This window comes from Osmerus eperlanus, chromosome 28 (genome assembly GCF_963692335.1).
Source record: "Osmerus eperlanus chromosome 28, fOsmEpe2.1, whole genome shotgun sequence".
NCBI classification, from domain to species: domain Eukaryota; kingdom Metazoa; phylum Chordata; class Actinopteri; order Osmeriformes; family Osmeridae; genus Osmerus; species Osmerus eperlanus.
The window spans coordinates 1,612,913-1,636,695 of record NC_085045.1 but is presented as its reverse complement, the minus strand read 5'-3'; the positions used below and the strand labels follow the sequence as shown (position 1 = coordinate 1,636,695).

Here is a 23,783-nt window from a genome sequence, read left to right as displayed (position 1 = left end):
AGGGTCACGGTCCGGGTCTGGTGTCTCTTCAGGACTAGAGCCAGACCTGCCAGCTCAGTCTGATCCAGAGACGTTCTCTCCCTCTCCTCTCATCCATCAACCTTTTGTATTGCTTTTTTCCCCCTTATCCGCTCTCCCCATCTCCCAGCTAGAACATGTGTGTGTGTGTGTGTGTGTACGTCAGTGCGTGGGGGGGCACATGCATGGGTCTGTTTGCTGTATATTGTTTTACACAATGGCAAACATAGATAGCTAGAGCGGCCGTGACCAGCAGATTATATAGTGTGCTGTGAGTGCCTGGCTAGGGGGGCAGTCCAGTGCTTACAAGCTGACTTACTGCAAATAATACCATTTTAGATAACACAATCACTTCCCCTTGGTGGGTAACATAGACCCCCAATCCTGCCCCCGCCCCCTCCCTACCCCAGAGTCCCTATTTACATTTATTCATTTAGCAGACACTTTTATCCAAAGCGATTTATATGAAAGAGCTTTACAAAAAGTGATTTTTTTGACTCTTTGACCTCTGAACAGTGTAGTTTTCTTCCTTCTACATTCCAACTTCAACTGTGCTCAGAGTGAAACTGTGCTGTGTGCTTCTCAGGGGAGACAAAGCAATTAGAGAGTTGGAGAGTCTTAATCAGGCTGTTTGTAGGTTAATGGGACTATATGGAACAGATCTCTCCCCCAGTCCACTCATCCACTGTTAATGGAAGTGGTACATGGACCACACACACTGACACACACACACATTTGCATATACTTGGATTCGCTTTGATTATGCAGTAGTTTCTGAAGTGGTTTGGAGTTAACCATTATTTGATCCACAACAGAACAGCCAATAAGGAGGAAACCAGGGGAAGAGAAACCCTAGCGCCTGGCTGAGGGCTGTCGGGCAGAAGGACAGACCTCCTCCAGACCTCTGGACCTCCGCTAGAGCCAGACTGGACCAGCACTGGCCCTACAGCCAGCCCTGGATCAGACACAAGAGAGATTAGGGAGTAGATATGATTAGAGTGGCAGGGAAGGCAGGACTATAGAGTTACATACAGAGGCCGAGGCAGAGTTAGAGAGAGCAAAATAGAGAGAGAGAGAGAGAGAGAGAGAGAGAGAGAGAGAGAGAGAGAGAGAGAGAGAGAGAGAGCAGGAAAGGCCATTACATTTCCTACCTTGTGGCCAGTTTCAGTTTCTCGTCTCAGGAGAACCACGTGAGGTTCTAGTGAGGTTCTAGTGAGGTTCTAGTGACGTCTCACAAGCAGGCTGAGAGGGCTGACAGCTCCTAACCCCACGACGACATGCAGGGTCTCCAGTAACAAGCGATCAAGCTGACCTGTCACCTCACTGAGGTGACTGTGATGTGGAGCACCCTGAGGTTCTCTGGCCACAGCCAGAACGAAGGCTGAGCGGTGAGAATGAGCGTGTGTGTGTGTGTGTGTACGAAGGGGTGTGTGTGTGCAGTCTAAAGGCCATGTCTGATCCCAGGGGAACTTGTAAGCCCTGATGTGGTACTGTGCGAGCGCTGGTTGTGTTTGGGTCAAGGGACAACACAGCAACAGGGAGAAGTTTGCCATAGTGGCAACAAGGGTGATGTTCATCGAATTCTTTACCCATAGAAGCATGAGGAACAGAAACTGCTGTCCAATGTGATGCTAGTTTATACACCTATTTAAAACCCACTTATACCCAATTCCAATACAGCACACAGTATGATAAGTGGACTACTATATTATGGTGCTGTTGGGTGGGGGTCAGTTAGGAATTTCCCTCCAGGGCTGTGTTTCTGTCATGGCTGGTCAGGTAAATTCCACCAAACAGGTAAATAACCACCTAGCTCCGGACCTCTGCACCGTGATTGCTACCAATAAAACGGCTAGACTTTAACCTTGTTTGTAAGCAGCGGATTGCCTGGGCTGAGACGTGGGAGCCTTAACACTACTGGGTAAGTTCATATACGCCTACAACTACATATTTCTAACCTGGTAATAAACCTAGAATAATTTACACACTCCATACTGAAATATGAGGGTACTTTGCCCCGTCAACAATAGCTTTATCTACGCCTTCAGACATTCAAATCAGATAGCTATATGAAAAAAAAGTCTGCCACATTTCAATTCCTCGAGGAATGTGTGTGTGGTGTCCAGAGTTAGAGGCTGCATCGCATAAGTATCATCGCTGGCTCTTCTGTACTTGCCTACCTCTCTCACTTCCACTCTCTCACTTCCACTCTCTTACCGAGAAGTAACAGCTTCAGTTCCCGGCGAGCGTCCCTCTTATCCCGGCGGAGCTGCCTTTCGATTTCGTCGTTGATCCGTCTGGCTTCCTTCGCCTCTTCACTGAGGCAACACGCCATTATGGACTCCAGGGTCATTCTTTTAAAACACGTTTTGGGTTTCTATTTAGTCCAATATTCCAGTTTCAACAAATGGTGAAGGAATAAGAATTATGAAATCACGCCCTCATTCAGAGGCACGCAAAATAGAGGCGTTGTAGTTGGCTAAATGGGGGGAAAGGAAACTGTATTGGAGAAATTATTACCCCCTCCCCCCCGTTATGGTAGTCTGTCAGCAAATAGTCGCTCAAGCCGGAGTTTACTGAAAAGCTGTATAAAAAATCCTGATTGAGATAATCAGCTTCTCCTTCGTAATATCAACAGATCATTTTAAGACATAACCTCCGAAGTCTTCAGTGTGGTCTTATTAGACCTTATTTGCTCGGTCAGACGCCCTACCTTCTTTACAAGATGATCTTAGTCTCGATTGGTAGTTAAGGTTATATAATATCCGATGTATCATCCGTTGGCGAACTCAAATATATAATACATAAACAGACTAATACGCTTTTTTCCCAATAGCTCGACTCCCGGGCGTGGTAAGGCAGAATATGGCGGACTTTCACTCCAATCCGCTAGGCTGGAATACAGTTATCTCTAGTGGTTAGAAAACCAAGAAAGCCATTCACCCTTTCCAGGTGGGCTTCGGTAGATTTCAGTAAGCACCATCCGCATGTCCTTAAAAATACGTGAACACTGACAATACAGTCCAGGTTTTCTGATGATTGCAAGATGGACAAAAGTGGTTTGCAGTCTGTCTCTTCTTTCCCTCAATTCTCTTTATGCATTTTTATTACTGAGACCATCTAGGCTGCTGTTGGCCGGGTGACGTACGTCGGACAGCGGCGGGGGGAGTGTCCGCGAGACAACGCCACAGAAGTACACTCAACCTGTGGAATAAAAAGATAGTACCGAGTTCATTCAGAAAAAAAGATGTTCATTGTATTACACAACATCAACCGTTATGGCTGAAAATAGACATTCGGTTGCTTCACACATGTAACAGTCTTTCCTGCCATTAAGGCCTTATATCTATGTTAGAAATGCCAATTCTGTCAAACTACACACAGCTATTGAAAAATATAAAGCTACAAGCTGGCCATAGCAGTTATGCTATAGTTATGCTATTGTTATTTCCCTATAGGGCACACAGTTATTATGTATCCTAATGCCAAATTTTAAAAAAATCTGTTGCAGTACTCATAACCCATTTACAGCGGAAAATCTTCATATAAAATGCATCCATGCAACAATAACGTTAAACCTGTTCTATGCCTCATTAAGTTGAGAGTAGGTTTGTCAAAATGTTTGATCAAAAGCTCATCTATATTCTGTGGAATTAAAAACATGGGAAACATCAAATGGGGGGGTTTTAGATACCTTTTAAAACCTGGCAACCACCATGTGCGCTACTCGCTCCGCTCCACAGCGGCCAGTGTGTGTACGCGGTACCGCATCAAAGTGGCGTCGGGTGGGCGGTTAAGAAACCAAGGAAACAACAATTCTAGGACATCCATCGGTATCGAGCTATCCAGATCACTAGAGGATGGTCACTACCCTTTAATACATCGTTTGCAATAAAAGAGGTAAGACAAATGCGAAAAATGTATTTTAGTGATTGCTCTACTAGTATCAGAGTCTATGAATTGCCGACAGCAAGCAAACTAGTTTGAGTGGATTGGCTTGGTGCTAGCACTAACTTGGCGTCAGTAGTCTAGCTTCAAGTGTCTGTGTAGCTAGTTACACACAAGCTACATTGACAAGTTATCAAGTTCGCAACCTTACTGGTACATCACTCTAATCACTGTACTCAACGCTGATGTGGCTTACTCTAGCAAGCTAGCTAGTAGTAGAAAACAAGCAAGTCTAGCTAGCTTGCTAGCTACCAACACAACAACAGTCGGGGCAAGCACAGAAGATGATGGCTTGATCAAACCAAAGTTACGTATTAAGGGAACAAACTATGAATACGAATGATCAGCAATAAGAATCAGCTCGAGCGTCTCAACGTCTTTCTCTTTATCAGTGGTGCTTATGGAAGTGACGTGTGTCTTGTCCTACATGTTGCCTGGATAAGAAGGTTCCAAGATGCTGGACGCTGCCCAGATTCGGAAAAGAGGTGGCCAAGACTTCGGGGCATACTACGACTACGCCTGCGCCATGCAAGATCTGGCCCCGTCCCGTGCCGTCAAGGCCCACTTAAGCCAGGGAATACTGGACATCAATGGGGACCGCCTCAAACTTACAGACTGGCCGCCCGTCTTTAGCACGCTCGCAATCAACAGACATTTGCAGAAAATTTCTATCAGCAGTTCTTTCCAGATTGGGCCTGCGGTGGGGGAGACTGGTAAGGAGAGAGAGAGAGATTATAAGAAAGCAGTTCAAGGCTTTTCAGTTGCCTGGTTTTGGAATAAATCTCCCCACCCCCATATCTTATATATTGTCTCTCTTTATCTCCCCACCCTTCTCTCTCCCACCTCCATCTCTCTCTCTCTCCCCCCTCTCTCTCCCTCTCTCTCTCTATATATATATATATCTCGCCTCCCTCTCTCTCCTCCCTCTCTGAATTCAGACAGTAGGTACTGGTACACTTCCAGAAGGAGAATTCCAGCCATCCACTCCAAGGAGTTAACCTTTAAACTGTGTAAGGCTCTCAGAGATTGTCTGAGTGTCTCTCCTAACCTCAAGACTCTCCAGCTCCACGGCCTGCCACTTAGAGAGAGAGACCTCATTACCCTGACCAAGGTCAGAAGATAAGATGGCAATATTCCTCCTTCCCTCTCCTCCTCTCTCTCTCCCTCAGACCACAGCCCCCATTAGTCCTTTGGAGCTCCTTTTTGTCAACCTCAACCCTTCCGACTATCTTATACCTCCCTCTCTCTCTCCCTCCCTCAGATCTCAACCCCCATCTCTCTCTTACACCTCCCTCCCTCCAGCCTCAGAGAACATTTCTAATACAGCTCTCCCTGCTTCCCTCCCGCCGTCTCTCCAGGGCTTGGCCGCAAGTGTCTCTGTGGAGCATGTGTCCTTGGCACACTGTCCAATAAGGGACAAGGGATTAGAAGGTAAGAGGTCTCGACAGTGGAGTGCACCCTCGCTGTGATTAAACGCAGCGTTTCCGGTGAATGTTACTGATTGGTTTGGCTTTCTCCTGCGCAGCCATCTGTCAGAGTGTGAAGTACTCTGCCTCTGTGAGGACAGTGGACTTCACAAACTGTGACCTCACATGGAGGGGGGCCGAGCACATGGCCAGCATCGTCAAGGTAACACGGCCACTCCATCTCCAGCCACCTCATCATTGACCTCATTATGGATTTGGCCTCATCGTGAACCTTGAATCTCCTTCAGGATCAGTGAAGGGGATTTAATTGAAGCTCTGTGGGTCTATTAATCTCACTGTTTGGGGTTCGACTCCCAGCTGACTCTGGGAACTCTGGCTCCCTCAAGTGATGAAGGCGTAGTATCACAGTTGGGAATTGGAAAAAGGAAGTGCTTTAACTTTCAAACATTTTACAAAGGCATCATCGTCCTCCTTCCCTCCCCCCCCCCCCCTTCCTCCCTCCTCACCTTCCTCCTCCTCCCCTCCCTCCCGGTAGCACCAGGCGACCCAGCGGCACGGTGCGGCGTGGGTGGAGTCTCTGCGTTACCGGAAACCGGAGTTCGAGGGCATGGGTGGCTTGCGGCGCCTCACTCTCAACTGCAACACGTTGATCGGAGACCGCGGGGCGACCGCCCTTGCACAGGAATTGTCAGAGGACCTCTGGGTCAAAGGTCAGAGGTCACAGAGGGCAAACACTTCCTGTAGCACTTGTGATGTGACTTTCTGCATTGTACTATGCGCTATTGTGGTTGCTGTTATTGTTGCCCAATAGAGATATTTTTGTTCACTGTTCCTGGTCGCAGAGATGTGGTCGCGTTGCGCTGTGCTTAGTAAAATAACACTTTTTCCTTGACCACCGAAATACTGTCAGAGCTACATCACCCATGAATGGTCACTGAAGGCTCGTCTGTCTCCCCCAGCTCTGGACTTGCAGAAGTGTGGGCTGTCCAGCGACGGAGCCAGGAAGCTGCTGGAGGCTCTGAAGACCAACGCCACCCTCTGCGTGCTGGACATCAGGAGTAACCCCTTAGTGGGTGAGGAGCCAGAGAGCACACAGGACAGACTGGCTCTGCATGGCTGCTGCCTGCTGCATCACAAATCATGCTGACCATGCCTAGGGGCGAGCAGCACCAATATAATAGAGAACAGGATTAATTCTACGTCTTTTGTTATTCATTGTTTTTGACTAGATATCTTATGTAATAGTACCTCTCTGTCTCACTTTTTTGTTCTCAGACAAAGTCTTGGTGAAGACTGCCATAGAGAAAGTTCTCATGAACTGTGATGGACAGTCTGCTGAGGTAGGACTGTGCCTCTAGTCTGCCAATCCGGGCATCAAACTAAATGTTGTGTGTGCTTACTTGATTGTGTGTGTGTGTGTAATGTACAGTGTGCGGAGATGGCAAAAGTACAAACATCCATCACTCATGTAGAAGTACAGATATTTATTTCACACACACACAGTGAAAGGAGAGGACTTTTTTCGAAAACTTTTTTCCCCAAAATATGTTTTCATCTACAGAGTAGATGAAAGCAGTGTATAGTAGATGCCAGACAAATCTACTTATGTACAGTAACAAAGTATTTGTACTTTGCTATGTCCCATCTCTGAAAGTGTGTGAAGCAGATGTGTGTTCACAGTGCGTGTTCTGTGGTGTTGTAGTTCTCCTGGATCAAGCCCCCAGCCATGAAAGAGCCCCACAAACCCTCTACCACCAAGAGAAGAATACTGGTCAACACCCACAGAGGGAAAGCCACATTTAGAATAGGTACTTTCTTCTGGAAACTTCTCATCTTAATTGTATATTTTTATTTTATTTTAAATTGTATATATATTAAGATTGATCGGTCAACTCTCTTTTCTGGACTGTAATTTCTCTGATTTAGCTATCTAACACATTTCCACGCACTGATGATCCCAAGCTTTCCTCTCTATCTTTTTCTCTCGCCTTTTCTCTCTCTTTCTGACCCTGCACTTTCCAGAGGTTTGGAGATGTGGTGAGAGAGCTTCTGTCACAGTCCCTCTCTGCCCCCAGACCCGAGTTAATCCCTTAGCTCTTATCTATTAGACACCCAGTTCAACCTTACTGGGTGAAGTAAATCAAGGGAACCCTATGTGTTTTGACTGCACAACAGGATGTATGAGGGTGTTTGTTTTGGTAGACCCAGATCGCTCCCTGGCTTGGCCTAGAGCAGTGATGTAGCTGGGATGGCTGACTGTTAATCTCCACCTAACCATGTGAGGGAGCCTCTGGTTTCCTGTCAGAGGTTGTTGACCAAATATGGTCGTGTCTCCCAGTTCGGCGCAGGGCATCCTCGACAGGTCGGAGGAGTCCAGCTGTGGCCCCGCCCACCCGCCCACAGCCCCGCCCCTCCAAGTGTATTCCGTGGCGTGCGGCAGCGCGCGCCGACCGTGACAGGTGAGCGAAGGGGCAACTCTGTCAATGAAATGAAAGACGATGGAAATACCACAAAATGAAAGTAATACCGTGAAACATGGTTAGCGTCGTAAAAGGTTATAAGCTGAGAAGCGGTTCCGTTAACGGGGGTGAGTTAACGTCGGTCTGCTCTTGTCTCTGCAGAGGTCTTCCACCAGGCATCGCTGGATCCAAGCAGATCTACCAGGTAAAACTCTCTCCACCTGGATATGAAGATCAAGTAAAACCCAAAACATTTATGCAAAGATCAATCGATCAATGTATTATTTATCGAGCACTGTTAAAAACAACTTCCGTTGACCAATGTGCTGCACATTAAAACATGAATTACCATCAAGTACATCCAGACAGGCACAAAGTCACACACGAAACCAAAACGGAACATATATAGTATAGAACATATATAGTAAACCATCACATCACAAATTGGAGGCCAGATGAGGACAAGAACAGACGGGTCACTATCGGCTCTCTGCTGCAGGCGGCCGGTACCGTCCATGTCAACATGGAGGCCGACTCGGAGGAGGAAGAGGAGGATGACGAGGAGGAGACTGGGAGTCCACCTGGACTGAGTCTCCAGGAGAGGATCACAGTCAGGCAGTACAGACTCATCCAGGTGAGAATCCCTTTCAAGAAACACTTTGGTTGAAACCAAACATCACAAAAGTGAGTTGTGCCTCCGTTTGGATATAACTCATACAGACCCCCTGCTGTAGTGAATGAGATTGAGGCCCCTGTGTGTCATGGCTGGGCTGTGACGCAGTACCTGTACCTGTCCTGCAGGGGGAGCTAGAGGAGATTCGACTCAGGCTAGCAGAGGAGCGCCGGGCCAGAGTGAGAACAGAGACCAGACTTATGGAGGTACGAAAGACTGCTAGAAATAATATGTTGTTTGTGTATAGGCATGAATTAGTGCATAATAACTCTTTTCACGTGTGTGTGTATTCAGTATGAGCTGGAGAATTGCAGGCTTCGCAGACTCAACTTCTCCCTGTCAGAGGCGGTCAAGGCCCCGCCCATCGCTGCCTCCAGTATTCTGGAAGATGAGGAGGTTCTGGAAAGCATTGAGAGTTCCTTCAACAAGTTCCATGGATTCCTGGATCTCCTAAAGGATGCTGGGTAAGCCTTGTGATTGGCTGGGAGGACGCCAGAGGCCTAAATTCTCAACCTGGTTCAGAAGTAAATATAATCCTATTCCTGATGATCTCATTTCTATCTCCCTTCTTTTCTTCTTCAGATTGGGCCAACTGGCCTCCGTGGCTGGCATCGACCAATCAGACTTTGGCCCTGTGGGGAGACCCCAGCTGTCCTCTACGGTTGGACGAGGCCTGAGTAAAGGTGTTGGGGCAGGGGACACAGACGAGACTCAGAAGGGTGACGGTGTTCCCTCGGTAGGTACAGCCAGTATGTGTACAGAGGTTTGTTTGTGGATGGTTTTACAGCCACATTCAGATGAAAGACACCAGGTTTCTCTCTCTCTCTCTCCAGGAAAGAGCTGTGCCCCGTCCCTCACCTAGACGCCTTGCCCGTGAGCCTCCAGCCACTCCCAGGGAGTTCTTGCCAGAGCAAAGCCCACAGGAAGTGCCTCTCGACCTGGCTAGTGGTCCTACAGGGGCTCCCTGTGTGGAGGAGTCTGGTGGAGAGTTGGACTTGAGGGCTCCGTCCCCTAAACAAATTGGGGATCTCCAGGTGGCAGGGTCAGAGCACAGTATCCAAAGCAACAGCTCTCATGGAAACGGTTCTCATGGCAAGAATTCTCATGGTTCCAACGGCAAAGTGTCCCAGGGTAGAATCTCCCAGTCTCGCCACGGTAACGGCTCCAACCGCAGCCAGGGCTCCCAGAGCAACGGTTCCCATGGTTACAGCCTCAACTACAGCAACGGCTCCAACGCCTACAGCTCTGTCCGCGGCAACAGCCACCGTAGCAACAGTTCCCACGGCGACATGTCTGCGAGGTCCAGCCTCAGTGAGTTGAGCGAGAGGGCGGAGTCTGTGGTGTCAGAGGGTTCGGTCAGGGCCGAGGGTGGAGGAGGTGGAGGGCAGGGGGGGGAGGAGGTGGGGGAACTGTACTCAGGGGTGTGGAACTTCGGAGCGGGTCAGATTGTTTGGTAGTTTGACAGGGGTGTCAGATAGGCTGCAACTAATCAGCTGTGAGGTCCACTTGAGCTGGAAACTGAACACTACTGCTGTTTTAATGTTTTAATGTTGATTTTATGATCATCAATGCAGAGGCCAAATTCCTGTATGGCTGTTAATATTGGTTTTGAAATGTGATTTTAGCGTTTTGTTTAATGAGTTGTTACTTTTTTTAATCTCTCCTATTTTGGGCTTTTAGTCGCCCACACTTTTTATAATATGAGTGAATATTTGTTCCTGTTCCTTCTGTTGAATCAACATATTTTTACAATAAATATTGTGGGAAAAAAGGTTGTTGTGGTCTGATTATGTTTATTATTGTTTTGTCTGTGTAGCCTATCTTACTGGAAAACATTACACAGCGAGTCTTGAAGTTTGATAGTGAACTTTAAATATTTAGTTTTTACAGCTCCACTGACGTTTTTCGTTGCATGGTGTTGTGTGTACGTGAAGCCTTTTCCAAATCATTTGGCCAAACTGCAGCGTTGGCAAACGGCGAAGCCAGACTCCGCTTCCGCGTTTTGACTCCCACCTCGAGTCCTGATGCTCGCTGTTTGCCCTCTGACTCGCACATTCAGACGTTATATCGATCGACGAGAATGCGTGCCCGATAAGGACTGTCACTTTGTCAAATATTTAACCTAGCAATGCAGAAAGGAAGATAATCTATATTCGAGGACATATCGCCTTGTCTAAACATTATTTCGCCGGAACAGTTTTTGAATAAGGTTCAAGGTAAGCTTCAACACACTGCTGTTGTTTAGCCAACTAGCTTGTCTCGCTTCTTTAGCTTCAAAGCTACTAGCCACAACTCAAATCTACTGGTTGAAATACATCACCACATTTGATCTTGAATATGAAGCATTTATGATCAAGTATTGTTAGAACACCAATCCCCAAATGTAAACATTAATTTGGTGCGGAAACGACTTAATTTGTTGGAAGTTTGACGTTCAGACTCATGGTTTGCTAAGCGGTGTAACGCAATGATTGCCAACTAGAGCTCTCACTGCGCAAATACGGTGGATTTTTCTGCTGGGTCCCATAATCTCTCCAGGAATAAACATTGTATTTGAGTTGTGTGTTCGCTGTATATATGTGTTTATTGTAACTTGCAAACAGCTGGCGCTTATCTTTAGTGACTCCTGTTACTGTTTCCATAAACGGGATTCTTACAGACTCTCAGCAGCGATGCACAGCCACAAGGTGACCGTACTCGAGCTACCTTTGCTGGCTACTGTTACCATAATATGCACGCACCTGTTAACACCCTCATCTCCCTCCAAACTATTCTAGACCGTTTGACTGAGCTTAGTTCTTGAAAGTTGGAAGTTCATGTGATTATAAAGTTGAGTAGCGGGATCACCAGCACCACGGTTGTTCTCTGATCTAACTTAAATGTGTGTGTGTGTGTCCAGTCTGCAGGCAGCCATGGGAGGGCTGGTGAACGGGAGGAGAGGGGGTCGGTCTCCCCCTCTCATGATTGGAGCTCTGATTGCCTGCATCCTTGTCCTAGGTTTCAACTACTGGGTCTCCAGCTCTCGTAACCTGGAACTACAGGTGTGTGTGTGTGCGTGAAAGAGAGAGAGAGTGTGTTTGAGTGAGAGAGAGAGAGAGTGTGTGTGATGTTTGCTTAAATCAAGCTGGTAGACATGCACAGTAGATTAGAATATACTAGATTATAACCCCACACACCGTCTACAAACAAACAAAACCCCCCTTCTCCCCCCCTCCTCCCCTCCTGTCACCGCACGCGTGCAGACGAAGCTGTATGAGCTGGAGAGCCAGGTGCGGAGGGGTGCGGCGGAGCGAGGAGCGGTGGAGGTGAAGAAGAATGAGTTCCAGGAGGAGGTGCAGAGGCAGAAGGAGCAGATCAGCCGCATAGAGAACCTGTACAAAAGACAGCTGGAAGGAGCGCAGAACACCTGCACCCAGGAGCGGGTAGGAGACACACACACACATACACACACACACACACACACTAACTACAGAGCGTTTATGGTAGAGGCAGCAGGTCAAACCTAGTCACCAGGTCGCAGTAAAGACGGGTGATGTGAGATAAGCCTGTCCTCAGGCTTCCCTGCTAAACAGGATCTCAGTTTTATCTTGGTGATAACATTCCCCAGCTGTTCTCTCTCCTGTTGTCTCTCTCTCTCTCCTGTTGTCTCTCTCTCTCTCCTGTTGTCTCTCTCTCTCTCCTGTTGTCTCTCTCTCTCTCTGCTTGTCCTGAGGTCACCCTACATCTGTTTCAACACTCCACGAGTCAGGACCTTTTTTAAATAGTTAAGGGATGTGTAAAAAATAAATAAAAAAAACTCCCGAACATAATTAAATAAACACAGGAACATGGGAGTCCTCGTTCTACGAAACTATTTTATGCAGTTCTGTTTCTGGATGTGTGTGTGACTGACTGGTGCCAGTGTGACCATGTGCACTAATTCCCACCTGAGAGATGACGCCATGGCAGCCAGCTCAGGGACCATCTGTTTCTCACACACACACACACACACACACACACACACGCACACGCCCTGCATGTGTTCACAGTGTGTGTGTTTACCTGCAGGGGCCCTTGCAGCTCAATGTCTCCACCAGTACCAAGACGATACAGGATCTCAAGGGTGGGAACCTTCTTCTTCCTTACTTCCTTTCTCTCTCTTTTGTTTGCCTTTTTTCTATCGCTCTTTCTGTTGCTGACACAAGGTTTCATGTGCCTATCTGCGTTTGTGCTGCGAAGAAAACTTGATAATGATTGTGTGTCTGTGTGTGTATCTGTGTGTGTGTGTCTGTGTGTGTGTCTGTGTGTGTATCTGTGTGTGTTTGAACAGTTCAACTGAACCAGCTGAACGACGACCTGGGCAAGGTGCAGAAACAGCTACAGAGTTGCCATGGTGACCTAGACACTCTGAACAAGAAACTCACCTACGACATGTAAGACTCCCAGCACAATACGCTGCGCCCACAAACTGGCTCTGCAGCCCACTACCTGGAAGAAATCATGCTGTGTGTGTGTGTGTGCGTGTGTACAGGACGCAGTGTAACACTCAGATCCTTGCCCAGAGGGAGGAATGTGCTGAGAAGCTCGCAGCCGTCAAACAGGAAGCACAGAAGAAGATAGCCAAGTCGAAGCCGGCCGTCTCCTCACAGGTGCAATACCCAGTCTCCCCTGACCTCTGACCCTTACTCTGCTGTTGTCTCAATCCTGATCTGTTCAGCCTAGTCTAGAACCAGGAAGCCAAAAAGAATTCCGCTTGTCACAACACTCCTGAGTCATCACTATGGTTGCAACTTCCTGTTTCCTGTTCAGGTGAACGTGGTTCCCACGGGGAAGGCCAGCACCTCAGGGAAAGTGGGCGTGGTCGACAAGGAGGAGCCAGGGAGGGCGGGGCTTGACGATACTAAGACCACACCGGTCCTAGGCCACACCCCCGAGCTCCCCCCGCTCGATGCCATGGCTGGGGGACCAGATGCTCCAGAGCTGCTGACCAATGAGATCCTAGTAGACACAGGTACAGGAAGTAGATGGTTGTTATTTGAAAGATACAGGATGTAAACGACTACGGTAGTGCACGTGGCGTGCCTGGTTTTAACTGAACTCTGGTGGTTGTGTGAAGGTCTGGAGACTCCAGATTTGACCCCTGTGAAAGAGCTGTCCAAGCCAGAGTTTAGTCCCTCAGTAGAGGGAAAGCAGCACCTAGACTCTCCTGTAGAGGGTGCTGTGGGGCCAGGGGAGGAGCCCACAGGTCACATCCTGAAGAAGAACCAGGTGAAGGACGATAAGGTGGAGGTCTTGGACACACACGGAGGGATCCAGGCAGAAGGTATGCTAGAACTACACGCACACACACGTGTTTAACTACACACTCACACATATAACAAACACACACAATTGCTCATACTTCCACAGCACTCTAGAAGACCATTTTCGTCCGAAGTATTTTATCTGTTCTCTCCCCCCTCCTCCTCCAGGGGCTGGAGACATCCTGATTGGCCAGGACAAGGGTGAGGACACTCCTATTGGTCAGAAGGTGGACAACCCTGAGGACTATGACGCAGATGAGCAGATAGTGGGCGGAGTCGACCAAGAGAAACGGAACACACTGGCTGAGAATATAGGTGAGGGGAGTGTGTGGGGAGAGATCTTGTGTACGGGGAGAGATGTTGTGTACATGGATGCAGGTGGTAAAGGTGTGTGTGTGTGTGTCCGGCACTAGATAAGGAGATGGTGTGTGTGTCCAGCACTAGATAAGGAGATGGAGGTGTGTGTGTGTCCGGTGCCAGATAAGGAGATGAAGGTGTGTGTGCGTGTGTGTCCGGTGCTAGATAAGGAGATGGAGGACGAGGAGGCCGACTACAATGGCGACGACGAGAACGAGGGAGAGTTTGAGGCGGACAAGATGGCCGAGCTCGCCCAGATCTAAGGTACACACACTCGCACACACACACACACTTTTTCTATTCATTCCACATACCTGTTGTCTGAAGACCCTCTCTGGTTTGGTCTCGCAGGGTGAAGTGTGTGGAGAAGATGCCTCCGTCCCCCCCCTGGACACACGCCCACATACTCACACCTCCAGAATCACCAACCGTCACAGAGTGCTTCTTCACAGCCAGCTCCTTGAACACTTCCAGCACAGTAGGACGCAGTCCAAACCAGGACTACTCTCTACAGCCCCCCCCCCCCCCCCCCCACACACACACACACTCCTGCTCCTAAAGGGACGGTATCTCACAGGCTGCCTTAACCAGTCACTCCAGCCCTCCACAGCAAACACAGAGCTGGGGGACAAACATGGACCTGGAGACTCTGAACTGTGGTAGAAACTGTGGGGAAGGATTCACGGTTGTGTGTGTGTGTGTGTTAATGATAAATCTGTCACTAGCTAGAGAAAGTGTGTTCTTAGGTGTAAAAGGATTTAGACAGATAGCTTAATTTACGGTCGTCATCCATTACCTTGAGTGATCTTCCTGACTCCAAACCAAGCCATAAGGCCTAGTCCTACAAGTCACACTAAGAGCTTCTACCATTTTTAAGATCCCATGACAACGGGAGTGAGATGACCACCTTGCCCCCTGATTGGCCTGTTGGTTTCCACCATCTTCTTTTGATCTGTCCATTGGCCTAAAATCTCCCATGACGAGGATGAGGTGTTAAGGGTTGGTTTGGGGTCGAATGCCGTTTTTTTTTTTAAAACAATGTAAGATTCACTGTCAGAAGTGCAGATAACTCATCATAATAATCCTGATCATCCATTTAGCTCCTGAACTATGTTAGTCATATCCTGCTTTAGACTCGGACCATTATTTCTCAAATCTTTGGGAGTAACTTGGTTGTGTTTCACACTGTGTAAGACAACGCCGTTCAGTCTGATTTAGCCTGAACCACGATAGATGAGCTGTATATACACTATTTCCAGTATCGTCTGATATGGCTGAGCCCTGCGAGGCCAGAAGGTTAAAGGTCGGGTGTCCGACTCGTAGAAGAAAGGTTTTTCTTCTTAACTTATTCATCGTATTGAGAACTTTTTTTATTTAATTGTGTTGGTCGCATGTCGTCTGGCTGTGTGTCAGGTTGTGATCTTCCCCTAGTCCGGTGGTTCTCAACCCTGGTCCTCAGGGACCCCCTGTCCTGCCCGAGTCCCTTCATGGCTCTGGGACTGTTTGGTGGAGGAACACACCTGGGAACCGCGTTACACCCAGAGAGGGCTGCTTTTGTCTCATGATTTTGTACAATGGATTATTTCCTGTTTCATGATTTCGTATTAGTTTCCACGCTGTGCCGAAATGTACACATTAACAGTTAAATAATCATAGGTTTTTATTGAAGAAATTAACAGAAGGACAACAAGGAAATAAACAATTTAGATACCATGATCAAATTTGTCGCTTTTGAGGCATGGCTGGTTATTGTAGTCTTTTGTATATTCCTGGGACTTCAAGTGGTAGTTTTATTAACCGAGAGCAAGCCTTGGTGCTGGTCAAATCCAGTTACCCAGTTTAAGCTTTCTCTTAAGAAACAATATCATCCTTCGATGACAGTGCCTCAACGATTAGATGGCACCTGTGACGGGGAAACCAGGACACTGTCCGTCCAGGCAAGCAGACATACACTCTCACACACACACACACACACCCACACACACAGGAGCCCAAAGGGGGTCTCTCTGGAGGGTCTTGATGGTGGGGATGGGGCTGGGAGGAGGGGGCACGGAGGGGGGGGATCTGTCGACGTGAAACCCAGGTGTAGGAATCTCAGATGATCTTGACCACAGGGAAATACTTGTGAGCTGAGAAGTCAAACTCAGGAAGGACCTGGAGGAGAGAGAAACATGGGTAGAGAGAGAAAGGAGAGACATGGGTAGAGAGAGAGGGATAGAATAATCACTGAGAACCTTTTAACAGCAATACTCCTGACATCCTGTCCTCCAACCAGCCAGACAGGTCTGGCCTCACCAGGAGAGGCAGACGGGTCTGGCCTCACCAGGAGAGGCAGACGGGTCTGGCCTCACCAGGAGAGGCAGACGGGTCCGCAGGGTTTAGTACAAGGTGACAGCAGGTGCGTCAACTCGCAGTGATTGGCGTGTAACCATAGCGACGTCGAGGACGCGTTACCTTGGTTTCCTTCTTGTGGCCTCCAGCCAGCAGTTTCATCACCACGATGTTGGGCTTGGCCACCTTCAGGATCCGGGTCACCTGCAGCAACAACAGACAGTCAACACCTGGAGCAACAACAGACCACAGCAACACAGACACCTGGAGCAACAACAGACCACAGCAACACACAGACACCTGGAGCAGGACCAACACTAAAACCACCATTCTAATCAAGAACTACTTTAACCAGGTGAGTGATGTCAGCAAGTGGTCAGAGGTCGTGAGGGGTGCTGACCTCAGGGTCGGGGACTGGCACGTTCTCCAGGATGAGCTTGGCCTGCTGGAAGTGCTTGCTGGCTGCCAGGTACAGGTCAGCTGACTGAGGGGGCGGGCTGTACTTCTTCAGATCAGACATCTCCTACAGGACATAGGGGGCGTCAGTCACTGTAGAGAACCTCATTGGTGGAGAGAAAGGCGTCAGTTACTAGGGAAGGAACCTCATTGGTGGGCAGGGATTTGTAGTCCAAAAGTGCTTCCTGTGTTACTTCCTGACCCCTCACCTCCATATACAGTAGTGTGATACACAGTCACTTTGTAACTGGTCAGAAACTGAATATGCGTCATTTTAACTGTGTGAATGTGTGTTGTGTGTGACAGACTGTGTGTGTGTGTGTGTGACAGACTGTGTGTGTGTGACAGACTGTGTGTGTGTGTGTGTGTGTGTTAGCCGAGCGCTGCTCCACTCTACCTTGAACTGGATGTAGTGCACAGGAGGGGGCGTGACCACGCTGTTGAAGGGGGCGAAGCGATGCTCGTACCGAACCTGCTCGCTGTCCAGCTCAAACTGGGGCTTACGAACCTTCCCATCCATGTCCAGGGCTATCATGGTCTGCAGGGAGGGAGGGAGGGAGGGAGGGAGAAGAGAGGAGGCGGAATGAAAAGTGGGAGAGAGTGAGAAGGGAGAGAGGGGGGGAGAGAGGGGGGGAGAGAGGGCAATGAGAATGTGGCACAATACTGATAGCAGTACGTGTATGATATTAATAGTGTGTGTACATGTTAGCCAGCATACCTTGTACATGCCAGCACACATGTTCTGGTAGGCTTGGCTCATCGTGATCTCTCTGCCGAGGGGACGAGCTGGGGGAGAATACAAACGCACACTAAGATACAGAACCAGCCATTCTTCATTTTCCCTCCTCACCCCCATCCTCTCCTCTTCTGACCCACCTCCTCCCTCCTCACCCCCATCTGACCCACCTCCTCCTTTCTTCTTCTTCTTGGTTTTCTTGCTGCTGCGCCCTCTCTGCTGCTCCTCCAGGACTCTCTCCTCGGCCATCTGGGAGCTGTCCGCTCGGCTCAGCGTCGACATCAGCCAGGCGTACAGGAACTCTGACAGGTACCTGACGCACACACACCATATGTTCTCCAGTACTCTACTACTGGTTGTACTGTACTGGAGTAGTCCCTACGAGTAGATGTATCAGTACTTGTGCAGTACTCACCAGTAGATGTAGTAGTACTCGTGCATGCTGTAGAGCTCCAGCTCAAAGCCGCTCAGCAGGTAGTGGATCATGATGCGCAGGTTGTGGTAGAGGATCCAGGTGCCCAGGCAGGCCAGATGCTGCCGCTGAGGCTCCAGCTTCATAAGCAGGCTGTGCAGCGCCGCGTCCACCTTCTCTGCCTGCAGGGGGCGCCCCAGGAGCCGGGGGAGATGAGGGGAGGGTGGAGGGGTGTGTGTGGAGGAAAGGAGAAGGGAAGTTAGGGGATTGTCCATGACAGAGAAATGAGCATCCTGAACACACGCACGCATACCTCATCCTGCAGTGTGGCAAACTCCTCCAGGATGTGCCCCAGCTTGTCTCTCTGGCGAGCACGGTTGTGTCCATGGATCTGGATGAGACTGCAGAATGGCTTCAGGGGGAGAAAGGGAGGGAGGGAGGGAGAAAGGGAGGGAGAAAGGGAGGGAGGGAGAAAGGGAGGGAGGGAGGGAGGGAGAAAGGGAGGGAGATGAGTTTACATGTTATCAAGACGGCATCTCTGGCAGTGGGGTCTTGATACTTGAGGATGGAACAAAAATGTGTGTGTGTGTGAGAGAGTGTGTGTGTGTGTCTTACTCGGGAACAGTGTGTGACGAAGGAGTCGATGTAGTCCTTTGCTTGGTGGTTGTTATAGAGACAGCACCTGTTAGCCAAGAGAAACACGCATCACACAGAACTCCCAGCCTACTGAATACACTTACACATCAGGAAATGTTCATATACTAGTCCTAGTGCACACACATACACTCACATACACACTCAATGACTTACTTGGAAGAGAGAACAGGTGGGCTGACAAAGTACCTCAGGGCATCTTTAATCATATCCTGCATGAGGTGAGTCCCAAACACCTTCTTATTGTCTATCAAGAAGGTCGTCTAGCAACACAGGAGAAAGCGGTCGAATCTGGGCCAATCATGGGACAGGACACAAGGAGGCGTGCTCGGGTCGCACCAATCAGAGACGGGGGAGGCTGCTTACCTGGAGCAGAGATCTGGAGAGGACGCAGGGAGACTGCTCGCTGAACTCGCAGAAGAAGTCCTGTGGGCAGAAGAAGAAGAAATGATTGGAGGACTCCAGGGGGAGCATCAGGAAGAAGACGGCCGCGGGGTGACACGGCGGGGTGACACGGCGGGGTGACACGGCGGGGTGACACGGCGGGGTGACACGGCGGGCCGCTCTCACCAGGATGCTGTGCAGGTTGGTGGTGCTGATGACCTCACACACGTTCCTGATGCGGTCGATGAGCTTGCCGAAGTAGCCGACCATGCTCTCCCGCTTGATGATCTTGGCGTAGCGGGGAAACGTGGGCGGCAGCAGACGCTGGTTCACCAGAGGTTCGAACCCCATCATGATGGGGTGGTCTGGGGGGGCGAGGGGGGCAGTGCGGTTTGGGTGGGGGATGGAGAGAGTGTGATCGAGTGACAGGAAAGGCAGAGGAGAGAGAGGGTAAGACATGGAGGATCAATCGAACCTGGGTCCCTTTGCGTTAAAGCACCTCTGGGTCAGCAGCTTGTGTGTGTGTGTGTGCGTGTGTGTGTGCCTTCATCACTGTGAGTGTGTGTGTGTTACCTCCTTTCGTGGTGTCGTTCTGGGACTGGATGCCGTACTCCAGGCTGGAGTGGATGAAGGGCAGGAGGTCTGCAGCCTGGGCCATCAGCTTCTGGGCCTCACTCACTGAGCTGGTCTGGTAAACATCCACCAGGATCACTCACTGAGCTAGTCTGGGTTACCTCTTCCTTGTGTGTGTGTGTGTGTGTTACCTCTTTCTTAGTGAAGGCCATCAGCGCGGTGAGCAGCAGCCTTGTAAACTTTATTCTGTTGAAAAGTGCAGAACACTGCTGATGCTGGAAAAGGAGGAACAGGAACAGGTTAATGACACACACACACAGACCACACCTTCATCATAGCCTTTGAGGGGACACATATTTAGGCCACCCAGACCACCCAGACCCAGGAGTCAGTTATGATGGGACCATCTGGTCCTGGGTTCTACTGCCGCAGCTGCACATTCCAGCCTTCTAGCCTGGGACCCGGGCCCAGTCCCACGACCCAACCCACCCTGGGGCAAGAGAGAGGGCGAGAGAGGGAGAGGGGAGAGAGGGCGAGAGAGAGAGAGGGGGGAGAGAGAGAGGGAGGGTGAGGGAGGGAGGGCGAGAGAGAGAGAGAGAGAGAGAGGGCGAGGGAGAGAGAGAGGTGGAAACCAGGGAGGGTAGAGAGAGAGAGAGAGAGAGAGAGAGAGAGAGAGAGAGAGAGAGAGAGAGAGAGAGAGAGAGAGAGAGAGAGAGAGAGAGAGAGAGAGAGAGAGAGAGAGAGAGAGAGAGAGAGAGAGAGAGAGAGAGAGAGAGAGAGAGAGAGAGAGAGAGAGAGAGAGGTGGAAACCAGGGAGGGTAGAGAGAGAGGATGGAAAGAGTGTGGTAGACAGGGAGGATGATGGAGAGAAGAGAGAGACAGACCTCCAGCTCCACGTCCGGGTCCCGCTGCTCTCCTTGCCTGGTGCGTGTGCTCTGAGGGAGAGAGACAGGTTAGTGTGCGTGTGCTCTGAGGGAGAGAGACAGGTTAGTGTGCGTGTGCTCTGAGGGAGAGAGACAGGTTAGTGTGCGTGTGCTCTGAGGGAGAGAGACAGGTTAGTGTGCGTGTGCTCTGAGGGAGAGAGACAGGTTAGTGTGCGTGTGCTCTGAGGGAGAGAGACAGGTTAGTGTGCGTGTGCTCTGAGGGAGAGAGACAGGTTAGTGTGCGTGTGCTCTGAGGGAGAGAGACAGGTTAGTGTGCGTGTTCTCTGAGGGAGAGAGACATTGGATCACATTCAATCAGTGATTCATTAAGTTATTTGATCAGTGTTCTATAGACAGATGCACACACCTTGACTCTTCTTTGCAACTCATCCTCCACATCCTTCAGCATCCCTGTTCACACAGAGGAGACGATTACTCGGGTTATATTTAGGTAGACTCAAACACACTCAATTTTTTTTTTTAAGATATGTTTGGGCCTTTTTAGGCTGTATTGGAGATGTACAGTTAGAGAACAGGCAGGAGATGTAGGGAAGACATGTAGAATTTGACTGAGCCGGACAATCACTTACCTGTGACTCGTAGGTCTGTAACATTGTTGGCCATTTTGAAACCATAGGTCATGGCCTGGAAATCCTCCTGAAGAACATACAAAACCAGCCTGGTTTAGGCGACCAGGTACACACACACACACACACACACAGAGAGAGACTGAGCTTACCTCTTCAAACACAGCAGCTTTGTTGACCTTCTCGCGGGCGATGTCGCACACCTTGAGGATACCCAGAGTAAAGGCTTTGAGGGCGGGGTCTTCTATGAGGTCGGGGTTGTGGACATACAGACAGGTGAACACCGTCTGGGCCAGGGAGTGGCCTTCCAACCACGTGATCTACAGACGCGGGCCGTAACGACAGACACACACCAGGTCAGTACAACCTGGGGGACAAGCTGTGTGATTGCAAGTGAAACTGTTCATGTGACGTGAAGAGGAAGTGATGGAAGTGAAACAGGAAGTGAAGAGGAAGTGATGGAAGTGAAACAGGAAGTGAAGAGGAAGTGATGGAAGTGAACCAGTTTCTGTCAGAGTAACTGACCAGGCAGCAGAAGCAGGTGTCCATGATGCCGATGAGCTCAGGAAGGCTGAGGTCGCTCACTCGGATCGTACCATCCTGGAGAGCGGAGGGGGGGGGGAAGCGAGAGAGATATATAAAGTAGAGGGGTTGAATATATAACTTTTGCCTATTTGAAGACGTTCTCAGATCCAGTGACCTTGCCTGACAGTGACCTTACCTTGACCGCCTGTTCGAAGTTCAGCACCTTCCTGTTGACCTGGTTGCCTATCATGCCAGCATCCATCTTAGGGTCCATCATCTCGATAGCAGACATGGCCTCAAACAGACCGAACCTGTACGCAGAGACCTGGTTACAGAGCCCGACACATAGACAGTGTGTGTGTGTGTATGTGTCAGAGATCCTCATATACTCACAGTTTGTCATGGAGTAGCTCCCCAAGGTTAAGTTCTATAAAAACATAAAACAAACGATCTAAGCATTTGCTCAACTATAATCCTAAACTTGCCCAACCGCATTTCAAGTGTGCATCACATTCCAGAGTGCCCAAAGCAGATAGATCAAATGTTCTACACCTTTCCAAACTCTCTCACTCTTCCGGCACTATGACTTCTTCCATAAAGCGACATGGTTTCACCTAAACTTAATCAGCACTTAAGAACACACACGCACCTTTGCAAGCCCCTTTGAAGTCGTGTGTGATGTCCACCCAGTTTGCATTATTCTTCATCTTCTCTGGGATTCCCAACCCCCAGCCAGCATCGTCTTCATCGACAGACGACTTCATTACCATGGCGACGGCTGCAGTAAACAAGAGTGGGAAACGTCTTCAGAAAACACTGTCCTGATGCGCCTCACTAAGACTCAATGGCGTGCCACAATGTCAGACAACGCTAATGGAAAGCTATAAAATGGCTTCAGGATTAAGTCTTAAAGTTTGTGAGAGAAAATCAAAGAGAACAGTGGGAATCAGGTTCCTTGGTTGTATGGGGAGTCAGGTGGCTGAGTGGTTAGGGATTCGGGTTAGTAATCAGAAGGTTACCGGTTAGATTCCCGGTTGTGCAAATGACGTTGTGTCCTTGGGTAAGGCACTTCACCCTACTTGCCTCGGGGGAATGTCCCTGTACTTACTGTAAGTCGCTCTGGATAAGAGTGTCTGCTAAATGACTAAATGTAAATGTAATGTATGAGTTAAAACAGGCGTTTTGGAGTAGCGGTGAAGTCCAAGACTGACAGGTCATATAAGGGGGTGATCGAGAAGTCATTTGTGCCGCCTCACCCATCCGTCAAGCATTAACGTCAGGCAACACGGGGGGACTAGGACAAAGCAGTTGATGCCAAAAATGGCCTTGAATTTACTGAACTGTGGGTGAGTGTAATGGAAATCTTAGAGGAGTAAATCTGAGGGGCTGTCAACGGCGCTCCAACGCATCTCAGTTGGAGCCCTCAGCAAAGGCTGGTGCAATAGGTTGTATGGGTTCTGATCAGGCTGAATCTGAGATGTGAATCTAGCTAGTGCAGGTCCAAAATATCAGTCCCATTGGACAGAACTACGCACAAAAGTGTTTACTAAGGTATAATTACGCATCTGAAATAAAGCGTTCATATTTAATGCCATTGCACATATTTGTTTAGATGATTAGCCAAGCATGATAAACAGCATCACATTTTAGCATGCTAGCAAGCCAGCTAACTAGGTCTCTCTTGACATTGGTTATTCTACATCAACGAAACGTACCAATTCATAATACCATGCATTCCAAGATATGCTATATACTATTAGTAGTATTGTTGTGCATTTGAAATACGACCACTAATATATATATGGCTCTTTTGATAGAAAATTGATTACATACCTTGCTAATTATCATATAGCTATTCTACCCGAAGTCAATGGATGAAGGCGCATTGGTGTGACGTCATGTGCCCGTTGTTCCTTGGGATATGGTGTCGTATTGTTGTGAATATTACGAACAATGCTGGCTTCGCTTTACATGTTCTGTTTATCAGTTAATATATTTTACTTACTGATTTATTCACAATATGGTTCCGTTTGTCTGG

General features: G+C 49.0%; 4 protein-coding genes across 8 annotated transcripts in view; 2 read left to right on the top strand and 2 right to left on the bottom strand.

The window, feature by feature from the left end:
- The window catches only part of LOC134015423 (guanine nucleotide-binding protein G(q) subunit alpha-like), a 9,875-nt gene extending 6,704 nt beyond the window's left edge, over window positions 1–3,171 (bottom strand). Inside the window, 1 exon segment of the mRNA XM_062454936.1 lies at window positions 2,236–3,171. Within this exon segment, the coding sequence (XP_062310920.1) occupies window positions 2,236–2,371 (136 nt within the window). The 5' untranslated portion in view covers window positions 2,372–3,171.
- A 602-nt stretch (window positions 3,172–3,773) lies between these two features.
- Window positions 3,774–10,289, top strand: cep78 (centrosomal protein 78). 3 transcript variants are annotated; one of them, XM_062454720.1, is made up of 16 exons: window positions 3,774–3,918; window positions 4,410–4,679; window positions 4,905–5,077; window positions 5,325–5,397; window positions 5,492–5,595; window positions 5,929–6,103; window positions 6,353–6,466; window positions 6,669–6,733; window positions 7,096–7,201; window positions 7,732–7,852; window positions 8,015–8,057; window positions 8,352–8,486; window positions 8,654–8,731; window positions 8,820–8,989; window positions 9,108–9,261; window positions 9,359–10,289. In XM_062454720.1, exons 2-16 carry the CDS (start codon window positions 4,421–4,423, stop codon window positions 9,980–9,982), a joined length of 2,394 nt encoding a protein of 797 aa, XP_062310704.1. In that variant the 5' UTR covers window positions 3,774–3,918; window positions 4,410–4,420; the 3' UTR covers window positions 9,983–10,289. The 3 variants fall into 3 exon arrangements, with proteins under 3 accessions (XP_062310704.1, XP_062310707.1, XP_062310706.1); XM_062454723.1 differs by having other exon boundaries at window positions 3,779–3,918; window positions 4,413–4,679; XM_062454722.1 differs by having other exon boundaries at window positions 3,785–3,918; window positions 4,359–4,679.
- Window positions 10,290–10,506: 217 nt separating this feature from the next.
- Window positions 10,507–15,512, top strand: golm1 (golgi membrane protein 1). The gene is made up of 11 exons (XM_062454727.1): window positions 10,507–10,741; window positions 11,425–11,566; window positions 11,768–11,947; window positions 12,573–12,627; window positions 12,835–12,937; window positions 13,036–13,153; window positions 13,314–13,515; window positions 13,621–13,827; window positions 13,976–14,122; window positions 14,330–14,428; window positions 14,516–15,512. Exons 2-10 carry the CDS (start codon window positions 11,438–11,440, stop codon window positions 14,425–14,427), a joined length of 1,239 nt encoding a protein of 412 aa, XP_062310711.1. The 5' UTR covers window positions 10,507–10,741; window positions 11,425–11,437; the 3' UTR covers window position 14,428; window positions 14,516–15,512.
- A 294-nt stretch (window positions 15,513–15,806) lies between these two features.
- On the bottom strand, window positions 15,807–23,769 carry naa35 (N-alpha-acetyltransferase 35, NatC auxiliary subunit). 3 transcript variants are annotated; one of them, XM_062454724.1, is made up of 24 exons: window positions 23,751–23,769; window positions 23,579–23,658; window positions 22,395–22,523; window positions 22,139–22,172; window positions 21,942–22,056; window positions 21,746–21,820; window positions 21,373–21,540; window positions 21,224–21,290; window positions 21,001–21,044; window positions 20,595–20,645; window positions 19,902–19,985; window positions 19,711–19,825; window positions 19,324–19,502; window positions 19,120–19,179; window positions 18,910–19,016; window positions 18,715–18,781; window positions 18,413–18,511; window positions 18,103–18,281; window positions 17,843–18,000; window positions 17,670–17,737; window positions 17,349–17,489; window positions 16,896–17,018; window positions 16,619–16,699; window positions 15,807–16,318 (listed from the first exon to the last, which is right to left on the bottom strand). In XM_062454724.1, the coding sequence occupies exons 3-24, from the start codon at window positions 22,513–22,515 to the stop codon at window positions 16,259–16,261; spliced, it is 2,196 nt and encodes a 731-aa protein (XP_062310708.1). In that variant the 5' UTR covers window positions 22,516–22,523; window positions 23,579–23,658; window positions 23,751–23,769; the 3' UTR covers window positions 15,807–16,258. The 3 variants fall into 3 exon arrangements, with proteins under 3 accessions (XP_062310708.1, XP_062310710.1, XP_062310709.1); XM_062454726.1 differs by lacking the exon at window positions 20,595–20,645; XM_062454725.1 differs by lacking the exon at window positions 23,751–23,769 and having other exon boundaries at window positions 17,858–18,000.
- Window positions 23,770–23,783: the final 14 nt, after the last annotated feature.